Source organism: Dama dama, chromosome 2 (genome assembly GCF_033118175.1).
Source record: "Dama dama isolate Ldn47 chromosome 2, ASM3311817v1, whole genome shotgun sequence".
Lineage (NCBI taxonomy): Eukaryota > Metazoa > Chordata > Mammalia > Artiodactyla > Cervidae > Dama > Dama dama.
The window spans coordinates 5,232,387-5,244,978 of record NC_083682.1 but is presented as its reverse complement, the minus strand read 5'-3'; the positions used below and the strand labels follow the sequence as shown (position 1 = coordinate 5,244,978).

General features: G+C 58.6%; 1 protein-coding gene across 2 annotated transcripts; it reads right to left on the bottom strand.

Moving 5' to 3' along the window:
- Positions 1 to 2,535: 2,535 nt before the first annotated feature.
- On the bottom strand, positions 2,536 to 11,983 carry C2H11orf24 (chromosome 2 C11orf24 homolog). Of its 2 annotated transcripts, XM_061162062.1 has the most exons (4): positions 11,845 to 11,983; positions 8,519 to 8,766; positions 4,650 to 4,823; positions 2,536 to 3,961 (listed from the first exon to the last, which is right to left on the bottom strand). In XM_061162062.1, the coding sequence occupies exons 3-4, from the start codon at positions 4,723 to 4,725 to the stop codon at positions 2,865 to 2,867; spliced, it is 1,173 nt and encodes a 390-aa protein (XP_061018045.1). In that variant the 5' UTR covers positions 4,726 to 4,823; positions 8,519 to 8,766; positions 11,845 to 11,983; the 3' UTR covers positions 2,536 to 2,864. The 2 variants fall into 2 exon arrangements, with proteins under 2 accessions (XP_061018045.1, XP_061018052.1); XM_061162069.1 differs by lacking the exon at positions 11,845 to 11,983 and having other exon boundaries at positions 8,569 to 8,766.
- Between the last annotated feature and the right edge of the window lie 609 nt (positions 11,984 to 12,592).

Here is a 12,592-nt window from a genome sequence, read left to right as displayed (position 1 = left end):
TTGGCTTTAGGAAGAACCCTGGGGGTCAATCACGTTCCTGGGGGCCACAGCTGAGCTTGGCCTTGCATGTTACAGATTTGCGGTCCGCCAGCAGGAGCCCCAGCCTCATTGGAGGTGCATCTGAGCAAACTTCGGGAGACGGCGAAGGCCAGGGAAGGCTGGCATGCTGCAGTCCATGGGGTCGCAGAGTCAGACACGACTTAGCGACCGAACAACAAGAAGACAGGAGCCAAAATGACGGCAGCAGGACCCTAGGAGGGAGGGGTAGAAAGCACAGTGGGTTCTTGGGGCGAAAACACTTGGAGTCCCGGCTAGGGCAGGGCGACTGGCAAGCCCTGTGGCACTCCACGCCCCCATTCCTTGGAGGCAGAGGCCCCTGCTCACAAGCTAAGGATGAAAGGCAGCCCTGCGGGTTGCCCCTTGTCCTACATCCCTGCAAAGGAACACGGCGCCCTGTGTGCCGTGGTTCACATGGGGGTCTGGGCTCTGTCCGTCGAGGGACGCATCCAGATAGGGTGTGGAGCCTGCCCTTGACAGGCCAGCACCGTCATGCCGCTGGGGTGATGCGGGCAGAGAAAGGTCATTCCCTAAATCCCCCGATTGTTCACCCTGACGTGCAGAGATGACTTCTCAGATCTGAGGATGGAGCTGCAGGCTGGCCTGGAGCTCCGGTCAGTGAGGCTGACACCTTCTCAGCCACAGTCGGGGCGCCAGTACCTGAGATCAAAGAGCAGATGGGCTCAAGCGTAAGATGGGTCTGCTGGGGCAGGGAGAAACAGAGGCTTGTAGGCCAGTGGAACGCGGGATCAATCCCTGGGTGGGGAAGATCCCCTGGAATAGGAACTGGCAGCCCACTCCAGTCTTCTCGCCTGGAGAATCCCATGGACAGAGGAGCCTGGAGGGCTACAGTCCATGGGGTTGCAGAGTCAGACATGACTGAGCATGTGTGCACGGCAGAGGCCGGTGGGGGCCCAGCTGTCGGAGGCACAGCATGGCTGCTGGGGAAGGAAAGGGGGCTGCTGGACCAACCGTGAGAGAGAGGGGCTGGGGAAACCCCAGATGGAGCTGGAAGACAGGGGAGGACTGTTCGGATCCCCCCGCTCTGCTCTATATATCCTCCACCCATGGCTCTTATGTTATTTCAGATGGTTTCACTGTCTTCGTGTTTTGTGTGTGTGTTCAGTCACTCAGCCGTGTCCGACTCTTTGCGACCCCATGGACTGTACTGGGCTGTACCCCGCCAGGCTCCTCTGTCCGTGGGATTCTCCAGGAAAGAATACTGGAGTAGGTGGCCATTTCCTCCTCCAGGGGATCCTCTCAACCCATAGAATGAACCCATGTCTCCTGCCTTGGCAGGTGGATTCTTGGCCCACTGAGCTATCAGAGAAGCCCCTGTCGTTGTCTCTTATTATGCACCATTTGAAATTCTTTTTGGAGGCAGAACTTAAATAGGAGGATCCAGACATGCAGGTCTAGCTCAGGAGACCCCTGTGATGGGGAACCTGGTGTCTCCAGGTAGAGTCTCCTCCTCAGGGCTCAGAGTAGTTGAGAAGGAAGAGTCAACCCCAGTCCTGGAATCTTGCCAGGCAGCATGACCCCAGGGCCACGACAGATGTGACTGCCTGCGCATTTCACAGGATGCCGAGTCCCCACCAGTGCCCTGTGCTACAAGCCACGCAGCTCAGAGACGTGGCTTGGAAACCGGTCTCACGTGCTGCGGGCCAGCGCTCGCTGCCTCGGGCAGGCACGCGGTGAGGCCCGAGAGCCAAGTGCGGTCTGGGCAGCTGTAAAACAAAGCTGCTGAGGAAAGAGCCGGCCTCTGGAACTGGTGAAACTCTGACTCTGGCCCTCTGCGGTTGAGTGAGGTGTCCTCTGGGTCTCGGTGGTCCCGCCTTTAAAACGGGGCTCAGAGCGCTGGTGTCCTGGGGCGCGCGTGGGCGCCCAGCCACGTGCACTGAGCACTGGGAGTGTGTGGCATGTGACAAGTGCAGTGTGGGCTCGCTGCTGGGGACGTGGGGCCTGGCCTCGGGCTCGCTCGGCCCTGGGGCTCCCCTGGGGTGCAGTGCTGGTAAATGACGGCCCATGGCGCCACCTGACCAGGCTCCCACGTGACCAGAGCACGTGAGCCGTGCCGGGTCCTCGAGAGCCGGGCCTGCGCAGACCCCGCCCACTGGTTACACCATGTTGCTCACACATGGTTTATGTGCAGCACTTGGCTCTCGTATCCAAAGCAGGCTCCATGTGTCCACCACGTCACAGTCCCGAGAAAGGAGGATTCGAGGAAAGTGTTCACATCCATGTGGTGCCAGGGACCCTCAGGGGCGGAGGCTCCTCCCGCCCAGGCTCAGGCAGGGTCAGGCCTAAGAGCGAAGCCCAGGAGAGCAGCAGACTCAGCCCACGTCCGGGACCTCACAGTACATTCAACATCGACAATATTGCACGCCATCGCACCATCTTGAAAAGGCTCCCTGGGGCATGACGGGGTGGGATGGGGCGGGGGCAGGAAGCAGCCCACACAAATGGACGGACGCGGTCTGAGTGGAAAGGGGTCATTGCTTTAATTTAGGTCAGGACCCACCCCTGGGGGCCCGCCTGCCCCATCCCGAGGCAGAACCACTGGCCCTATGTCAACATGATCGTTACAAAAATAAATATGAAAAAAGCAGCCGCTCTTTAGTGATCGTGGAATTAATCTTGACAGCAATTAAATGTGTTTAAGCATCTGGCATGTCTCCTAAATTGCACCAAAAGAATCTGGAAGCACTTGGTTTGGCCTCAGAGGCAACCCGGAAGGGAAGGTCGGGGGGCGGGGGGGCCCAGCCCCAGGCCCGGCTGAGCGCGGTGCCCCGCCCCCGACCCGCAGGTCACATCTCAGAATCGGCGTACATGCCGTTGATGAGATAGTCCACCTGCGTGTAGTCCTTCTTCCTGTAGCTCTCGTAGGCCTGCAGGGCGAACAGGATCAGGACCGTGATGAAGAGGGTGACCCCCAGCAAGAGCACCGCCAGGAGGAAGCTTCTGTTCACGGAGGACAGGGTCAGGGGCTCGCTGGAGGCCACCAGGTACCGGCCCTGGGTGCTGGGCTGGCACGAGTCTGTGGGTGGCACCTTGGAGTCCCCGGGGGTCGGCCCTGGGGAAGTAGTACCAGGTGTGGCCACAGGCTTGGCCTGCTCCGGCGTCTGAGTTGTGCCCGGCTCTGGGGCCCCCGGCGTGGATGTGGCAGGGCTGGGCCGTGTCGTGGGGGTTGTGGCCTCCACCGCGGGGGCCGGGCTGGTGTGAGGTGTGGGTGCTGCCGCTGTGCTGACGGTCAGCTCGGGGGCCTTGGTTGTGGTGCCCACGGTTGTGGACACGGAAGCCGCAGATGGGGAGGCGGGCTCCGGGGTTGTGTTTAAGAGGGTGGGTGTGGGCCTCTGGGACGTGTCATCCACAGTCCGGGGCGTCGGTGCCTGGACGGTGGGGCCCTGCACAGACACATTGGGTACTCGGGGACTCGAGGGCGTCAGGCTGGCTGTGGAGAGGCTGGCAGTGGGCCCGGGAGGACCGGGTGAGCCTGCGGGGCTGCTGACACCGGTGTGGGTCGCGGCGGCGGGCTGGGCACTCGTGGCCAGTGTGGGTGTGGCGGGTGGGATGGCTGTCGCTGGCCTAGACGAGCTGTTGCCAGGCGCCCGCGTGCCGGGTGAGGGCGGGGTCCTCCAGGCAGACACCGGGGCGGGCGGCGTGGGCACCCTGGAGGCAGCTCCAGCCCGGGTCCCTCCAGCTGTCGCGGAAGTGCCCACGTCTGTCCTGTGTGTTGTCCCCGCTGTGACTGCAGGAGAGGTGTGGTCGCCTCCCCAAGTCCCTCTGGTTGGTGTGATGGGAGACGGTGTCGCTGGGGTCATTCTTTCAGCTGTTCTGTTCAAGACTCCGGTCACTGTTTCCACGGATGAGTTTGTCTCTGAATGGTCCCACGTCCGGTTGAGGACTGCGTACCATTAAGAGTTGGAAAAGGAGAAAGACAAATGATCGTCTTCTCATTAGAGAAGCGGATTACTCAAGTGGATTATTCAGAGCTGGTCTGAGTTTCCGGCCCATGGGGCTGGCCGGGGAGGACGACAGTGACGCGGGCCCAGGATTCCCTCTTAGCTCACCGCGCACCTCTGGCCTGCAGCCCGTCACACGGGTGCTCAGCACTGTGGTTTAAAAACTCCTTTGCTCTCTGAACCCCAAATGCACGGAAGACTTCAGAGCTTCACCCTTTGATCCAATTCCCAAAATATCAAAGTCTCACATCACAGGTGTGATTCACCATTAAAAAAAAAAGTCTATCCAACACACACCCAGGTCTCCAAAGCAGCTAAATCGTTGCCCAGATATTCACACCGTGCCACAACTCTTGGCTTTATGGAAGGACTTACAGAGAGATTTCTGGGGATGCACAGTGCCTGGCACAGAGGAGAAGCGCAACTAAACAAGTGCTGTTTGGGAGCTAGTGCAAATCCAGCTCCCCAGTAAAGACTGGGTTTACGGAACAAATGAAACTTTGCAGGACCCAGGGAGTAACCCTCGCAGGGCTCAGAGGCTGGGTCCCATGTCGGCCGGACAGGCCTTCCCAGCCCAGCCCCCGGGGCCCCGGCAAGCCCATCCGGCGGACGCACGGCTTTCTCACTTACATGGATGCTCCAATGCGTGCAGGCTCTCAGATAAGGACCAGGAGGAAACCCAAACGAGCACGAGGGCTGTCCACATCTTGCAGGTGGGCCGGGAGCGAGGCTGGGCGGTCTCCGGAGCTCCCAGCCGGCCGCGCCTCAGGCTGCTAAGGGCTCCCTGCTGCTTGGCCGAGGGACCTATGGTCAAGACAGCAGGCGTCTGGTCAGGAACGTGGGGGCAGGGGCTCCTCTGTCACGGGCGAGGGAGGGCTCCAGCGGGCTGCAGGGTGCAAACCCAGCCAGATGTCCCCCCGGGGCCTGCCACGCGGGAAGGGTGTTCTGATTCTCAGCCACATGTCCAGCGATTGGCCCAGTGCCTGCTTTCATGGGCTAAGAGCACTTCTTGACCCAATTTCACTACGAGTCCCACCATCCCACCCCGGAGTTCAGAACATAAAAGAGCAGCAGCGAGAAGGTGTAAAGACTTCCAGTTACCGAGATCACCCAAGTCCTTCTGCAGCCTGCAGGACCTGGGATGGTTGACCGCACGGGGAGATGCCACGAGCAGCCAACCGTCACTCATCCATCATCCGGCCACCCATCCACCCGTCCAGCACGCCCTGAGTGCCTGCTCACGTGCCATGCAGCGGACTCAGGACAGAAAGATGAGAGCCACACGACTCTCTCCTCCAGAGGGAGGCACAGAAGAGTGGTCACAGCAAGCTGGTGCCACTGCAGAGCAGAGCGTGACTCGGGCTCGGCAAACAGCGAGGGGATGGCACCTGAGCAGGCCGTGAAGGGGGAGGGGGAGGCTGGCCTTCCGGGCAGAGGCCCCAGAGGTGGGTGGGAAGGGACTGGGTGCTGCGGGGCCCAGAGGGGGCATGGAATTCAGCTGGTGGGGGCTGGGGCAGGGTGCCGGGCCGGTTTCCTGGGTGCCACCTGGGCCATGTTCTGAAAGACAGATGGGGTCCACCTATTGGGAAAGGGGTGGGGGAGGTGGGTAGGAGGGAGAGGCAGGTAACTGACAGTGGGGACCAGGGGATGGTGCGGTGAGACCTGGGGCGAAACTAGAGAGGGGCGGACACCCAGGTGTGGTTTGGATTTGGGGGTGGGGGGATGGGAGCCCCTGCAGGTCTGACTGAGGCAGGGGTGTGGCAAGTATACACAGGGGTTCCGGGCGACGGGCATCTTGGGGGGCGATGCAGGTGGGAGGGGGCGGGGTCCGAGGAGGCCGAGAGACTCAGCCCGGGGGTTCCGTGGTGAGCGACAGAGGGCGGGCTGAGTGGGCCCGCTTGCAGAAGCTCTGGTCTCCGAGGATGACGGTGCGGCTGCAGGGACTGACAGAGTCCCCACTGCGGCTGAGCGTCAGCAGAACGAGGACTGGCTGCCCTGGCGCTCGGGTCTCCCCATGCTCACCCCGGTCTCTCCCATGTGTCAGCACTCTCCTGTCCCTCGATGCAGGGCAACCGAGGGGCCTGGTAGCCTTGAGGGGCCCGTCACTTCATGCCCTGCTGGTCCTGGGTGGGCCCTGAGCCTGTTCTCAGCCCTGCCCAACCGCCGGAGTCCCACGTGGTCGCCCGCGAGGCCTGGGCCCTCCCCAGACAGGGGCCCAGCCGCGTGCACCCTGGGTTAGTCCCGCAACCCAGCACTCCACGAAGGCCCAGGGCAGGTGGAGCACAGGCTGCTGGAGTCCGGGGGCAAGTGAGGGGACTGGGGCCCCTGAGGGCGCCCCCCACAAGCAGTCCTGCCCGCAGGCACCCTAGGCAATCAGCGCAAAGCTCTGGAGTTCCACAGAACATCTTGCAAGGGAGCCTTCAAGTCGTCCGGAAGGAAATGTGCTGACCGATTCCTTGCCCGGCATGATGCTAAGTGCTGCTCTGCATGGACCAGCTGCCGGGCTGGCTCCCTGGCCTCCCAACAGCCCTGAGAGTCACCTTCAAGCGTCCCCATCCTGGCCCTGTGCCATCTGCCACTCCACAGCTGCCAGAGAGATTTCTGTAACCCCCAAAGCCCACCCTGCCTCCGCTGCTTAAACCCCTACTCTCCCAGGATAATTCCAAAGCTTACTGATCAGGGATTTTGGCAGGAACTAAATCGCCTGTGGCTGGTGATTTGTCAGGTAAGTGAATACTGAAATGTAACCCTGAATATTCATTGGAAGGACTGATGCTGAAACTGAAGCCCCAATACTTTGGCCACTTGATGGCAAAGAGCTGACTCATGGGAAAAGACCCTGATGCTGGGAAAGATTGAAGGTGGGAGGAGAAGGGGACGACAAAGGATGAGATGGTTGGATGGCATCATCGACTCAATTGATATGAGTTTTAAGCAACCTCCAGGAGATGGTGAAGGACAGGGAAGCCTGGCGTGCTGCAGTCTACAGGGTCACAAAGAGTTGGAAATGACTAAACGACTGAACAGCAACGTTTAGGTAACAGAAGACGCATTAACACGTCTCTGGTCAGTAAGCTGTCAGTATGGCAAGGTAGCCTTCCATGTCTGACCCTCAGCCCCTCCTGGATGCACCCACTTCCACCAGACGTATGAAAGACCTGCAGTCCCCCACCCGCCCCCGTGCAGCATAAAGGGGCCCCTTGGGGACATTGCAGGGTGGCCCCAGAACTGGAAGAAATCCCCTCAGAGCACAAACTCTGCTGGAAGGCTGTGCTCCGCACCCTCACCTCACCCCACCGCACCCCCACCCCACACCACCCCCACCCCAGGCTTCTAACCAAGTGTCACTAACTTCAGTTTAGCCTCATGGTGCGCTTTCCTGCCAAAACCGTCCCATCAATGTTCCTGGGGTCTCACAGGTGTCAAAAGGTCCCTCGGCCCTACCAACCACAGATTCGCATCTGCTCTCTTGAGTGCGAAATGCATTCTTTGTTCTGACAGAAACACGTGGGGGTAGGGTGGGCAGAGAAGAAACAGACCAATGTCATGAGCGTGGACTGAACCAGGGAGGTTTCAGGCACAAAGAGTTCACACACCACCACCACCCCCACCCGTCCACGGCTGAAGCAGACGCAGCTGGACTCTCCATAAATAAATGTATTGAAATGGCTCTCTCTTCGGCCAGTCACACCCAGCAAGTGCATTGACAATACCCCCACCACCAAGTCCCACGTGCTCCCTGTCTGAACCCTGGATGTCAGGGCTTCCAGAATGCACCCCGGGCCTTAGGGCCTTCCGCTGCCCCCTCACTACGAATCTCGAGAGCAGGATCAGCAAGCTTTTTCCTGTGAGAAGCTTGATTGCAAGTATTTCAGACTTGGTGGGCCATATGGTCTGTCTTGGCTACTCAAGTCTCAAAAGCAGGCATGGACCCTAGGCAGGTGATGCGTGTGGCTGTGTCCCAATAAAACTTTATTTACAAAGACAGGCAGTGGGCGGGACATGGCCCCCCTGGCTCTGGGACTTCACTGAGCTTCAGAGCTGACATTCCAGCTAAAGCAGGAGGAACCGATTCAGGGGGCTAAACGAATTTCCTCCTTCTGTCCAGCTCCTCACCCTGGAACAGACATGGACTGTACCATTCTTGGTTGAGGGACAGCCTCCAGGCGGCCTCTTCCCGGGATCCCTTCTGCTATGAGAGGCCCCCTCCACCCCCAGCATCGCTGAGATGCATCACCCCAAGGGGCTCCCACAGTCTCGTGGTGTCACAACACGAGGCCTAGAGGGAACCTCCAGAAACAGAAGATGGCCAGAGGACCACATGGTTCCCATGCCCGCCCGGGGAGCCATGTCCGGGGCCACCAGAGAAGGCAGAGGCTGTCGGTGCAGTGCCACCGGCCAGGCCTTCTGGTCACTGGATGGCTCGGCCCTCTGATGTTCGCGCTTTCTTTTGCCCACCCTGACCCTGCAAAGCCCCCACAGGGCTGTTTCTGGGTTACCTGTCCTGTCACTGAGCAGGCGGCCCTGACTGCAGGCCTTGGACACTCACGAGAGGCAGCTGCTCAGGGCGCGCTCCCAGGCTGGGCCATCCTCCTTGGAGAGCTGAGGGCTTGGCACTGAGGGCTCGCAGGGTGAGGAATGGCTTTGCGGGAGGCAAGGGCAGCTTTGCAGGGCACTCCCAGGCCATGGCACGCTCTACGGCGCAGGTGGGATCCAGGCAGATGCTCCACTCTGGCAAAAGATGCATCTAGGGTTTGAAAAAGAGGAAGTGCTCCTTAGGAAAAGCAGGGGGTAATATCCAGTGAGAAGGGAGGCATTGTCCTAGGAGCCAACCAAAACTTCAGAGGAGTCCAGGATACAGTTGTAAAGATATGAACCAGCACGCATGATTCTGTGATTGGTGAATATCTGATACATACTCAGGAAGAGATGCAAGAAACTCACCACTTTCAAGAGTGGCAGACACAAGTAGGTGGTGATACCTGAGGACCACCACTGGCTGGCTCACTATCACAGACACCCACGTGCACCCACCCTGTGGGGCTCCTGGGCACATAGATCTTTTTGTCCCCCATTTCTTATAGGCAAGATTCCAGGCTCCATGACCTTTTCTGAGTTCCAAATGGCCTAACAGTTGATAACCACGGGAGGAACAGGATGAAACCCAAGGCAAGACTAATGGACCTGAACAGATTCATCAAGATTAGGAGTGGGCCCACCCTGCACACACCCTAACCTTGTCAGCAACCTCACCCTTTTGAAACTTTGCAGAAGTTACTGCCTTGTTCCTTATCACATCCCCATGCCTGACTGTAACCTCTTCCAAGGCAAGGGGGCACAGTTCTTGAGGCACTGGCCTACTGTGCTCACCTTTGCATAGCAAGGTAAGAAAGCCACTCTTTCCTTCTCCTCCATGACTCTGTCTCCATATCTGTTTGGCCATGGTGCACAGAGTCAAGGTTTTGGCAACACACACACACATGCATAGGCAGTCACACTCATGCACAGAGCTACACATGCACCCATATCCACGTGCACAAGGCAACACATGCATGCACACTGCCCTGCATGTACACGTGCAATCATACCTGTACATGTGTGCAACCACACACACAGTTACATACACGAGGTGAGCGTGCTCACGGAGCATCTCTCAAGCTATCTCAGGGAACTCCACGGGTCTCTCAAGAAACCTCTGGCTCCCATCACCGCCTCTTCCCCCAGCCAGTGCGGCTGGTAATCACTGCTAGAGACAGGAATTGGCCACTATGTAGAGTCAAGAGCAGGCCCTTGTGCCATGACCTCATCCCTCTGGTATGGTACAGCCCCCACCTTCCAACCCCGTATTCTAAATGTCAAGATTCCCCTGTCGGGACCTGTGCTAATCAAAGTTGGCTCACAATGGAAAGTGAAATTGAAGTCGCTCAGTTGTGTCCAACTCTTCGCCAACCCATGGACTGTAGCCCATGAGGCACCTCCATTCATGGGATTTCCTAGGCAAGAATACTGGAGTGGGTTGCCATTTCCTTCTCTGGGGGATCTTCCCAACCCAGGGATTGAACCTGGGTCTCCTGCATTGCATCTAAGCCACCAGGGAAGCCCGACAGAGAAACCATCACCAAGACTTAGTATCTGGTTTCCCCCGCAGAGGCTTTTGGTGTTGTTCAGTCGCTCAATTGTGTCCGACTCTTTGTGACCCCATGGACTGCAGCACACTAGGCTTCCCTGTCTTTCACCGTCTCCCAGAGTTTGCTCAAACTCATGTCCTCTGGGTCAGTAATGCTTCAGTGAGCCTTAATGGAGGGTCTGGCCGTTATTCTCATTATCTGGTGTAGAAAGACTGGGCAGGTCAAGGTCTTCCTTGGAGCAGGAAGGAAATGGTGTTAAGTAGGAGAGCGGGCCAGGAGGAAAGACGGGAGGTTAGGCTGGTTCTGAGAGTTCTCATTTTCAGGGCTCAGCTCCTCACGAGCTGTGCAGGGAAGGGACAGGAGCCAGGCAACACTCCATGAGGAAGGCACCCTGAGACATGGCCCTGGGCGCCAACGTCATCATCCTTCTCTGGTCCTTGACTTCATGCTGCCTCTCAACATCTCCCACTTCCGACTTCCGTGCTCTCAATCTTGGCTTGACTTTTAAACTTCTTTGAAAGTGTGATATACAGGCATGCAAGTTACCTGAAATCAGACTCCAAATTGCTTAATTCCTTTTTCTGGCTTACACAGGTTCCTGGGCCAACACAAGTGTTACCTGCCACATTCCATCACACTAGTAACTTTTTTATCAGTGACAGCGGCAATGTGACTCCAACTGGAGAAACACACACCAAGGAATAGGGATTGCAGAAATAAACGCAGGGCAAACCACAGACATCTGTCCTGACACGTCACCTGGCTGAACTTTGGTATCAGAATGCAAGGAACACAGGCGTGTGGTTTTGTGTCTTTAGACATTGTCCTGGGTTCCAAAGGATGTGTGTCTGTGGCAGATGAGAACCTGGAGCGCTGGAGAGCATCTTAATTATATTGCTTCCTTCCAGGCTTCTGGAGTTTTGGATATGATGCTAATTGCTGATCAAGAGCCTAATTTTTGCTGGCCACGTGGGTAAATTCCACATTCCTTTGTCCATCAGGCAAGTCTGGCCTATAAGCTGAACATGTGTATTGAAATTTTAGAGATGATCCCTCCAGGGAGGGGGGAAAAATATTATTAAAGGTAGATTTCTAAGTAGGTATTTATGTCTTATGGCAAACCATGTGGATGCTGGCTCCTCATACTAGCTTCACAGCTAATGGCAGAGACTAAGAGGCTACCCAGACTCACGTGGGGGAGGCAGGCAGGTTAAGTGGAAATGCATAAGCCCCTCTCAGGTAGAGAGGGCTTGGGGGAGGCCTGGGTCGCCTGAAAGGGCCAACTCTGGGTTGAGAGCAACACTTCCTGGGGCCCAGCCTTGGGCCGGGCAGGACCTTTTAAGCTCCCCACCCATCCGGGTGTGTCCCAACTTTCCCTCCTTCGCTCCCAAGCTGGACCGACCGCGTCTCTTCTTCTCCGGTTCAGGGTTCTCTTAGGGCCCCCTTTTGCCTCCTGCTTCTTGGGCTCCCCCATCCCCGATCCTTCCCCCAGCTGACTCCTCCTTCCGATCCTTCCTCTCCTCCTTCCTCACCTCCAATCGTCACCAGTGTGCACTCCGTATCCCCATTCATCTCGTCGCTGCCTCCCTCCGCCGCCCCTTGAGTCCCCCATGCACCCCACCTCCCCCTCTCCGCCCCCAAGCCGGTACAGGCAGCAGTGACAACAGCTCCCCGGGACAGCAGGGAGGCCCGCTTACCCGGGCGCGGCAGGCCTTGCGGCGGCCCGGCGGCCCTCGTGCGGCGGGGAAGCGCCCGCGGTCCGGCGTGGGGACGTGGCCGGCAGCGCAGCCGCTGGACCCGGTGCCAAGACGGCTCAGGGCAGCCGCCCCAGCTCGGTCCCGCCCCGCCCCGCCCCGGAGGTGACGTCACGGGAGGGCGGGCCAGGGTGGGCGGGTCAGCCTTGGAAGACCCTGGAGCCCGACTCCCGAAACCAGTGGAGCAGCCGGAGGCGAGCCGGAAGTGAGGGGCGTGGCCGCACCCAGGGCCACGCCCACCGCTGGGCGGCTCTGGTTACACCGGGAGCGCGGCCGGAAGTGGCTATTTTGGACGGGTCTCTCCGGAAGTGGTGGTTCCTAGGGCTCTGCCACCTGGCCGCGTATACCGGCCTGTCCGGCGTAGGGTCTCGGAGAGGGTCATCTCAGACCTCCCTCGGCGGCGTGGCTGTGCCACGTGCCCGCCCCCATCCCACAGACTTTATCCAGGCCCAGGGGCCGGCGTTGGGACTAATAGTAGAGATGGCCACCCGTGGGTCTTGAGCGCTTGCGCTCGCCAAGCCCTGAGTTTGGTTCAGTAACCCTGTAACACGCTTCGCACCCGTTTTACAGACGCTGAAACTGAGGCTCACAGAATGTTCTTTAATTCTGAGCCGTGAATAACAGTGGGGCAGAATGAAGTACAGAGTAAAGCTGACGGGACTTGACCTTCATTAGAAATAGGCTTTGAGGG

What these genes read in the sequence shown, in the direction of transcription:
- C2H11orf24 (XM_061162062.1), bottom strand. Translation starts at nt 4,725, where the DNA reads ATGTGGACAGCCCTCGTGCTCGTTTGGGTTTCCTCCTGGTCCTTATCT. An exon ending in GCACGCATTGGAGCATCCAT is followed by an intron (nt 3,962 to 4,649) that starts GTAAGTGAGAAA and finishes AATGGTACGCAG; the next exon opens with TCCTCAACCGGACGTGGGAC.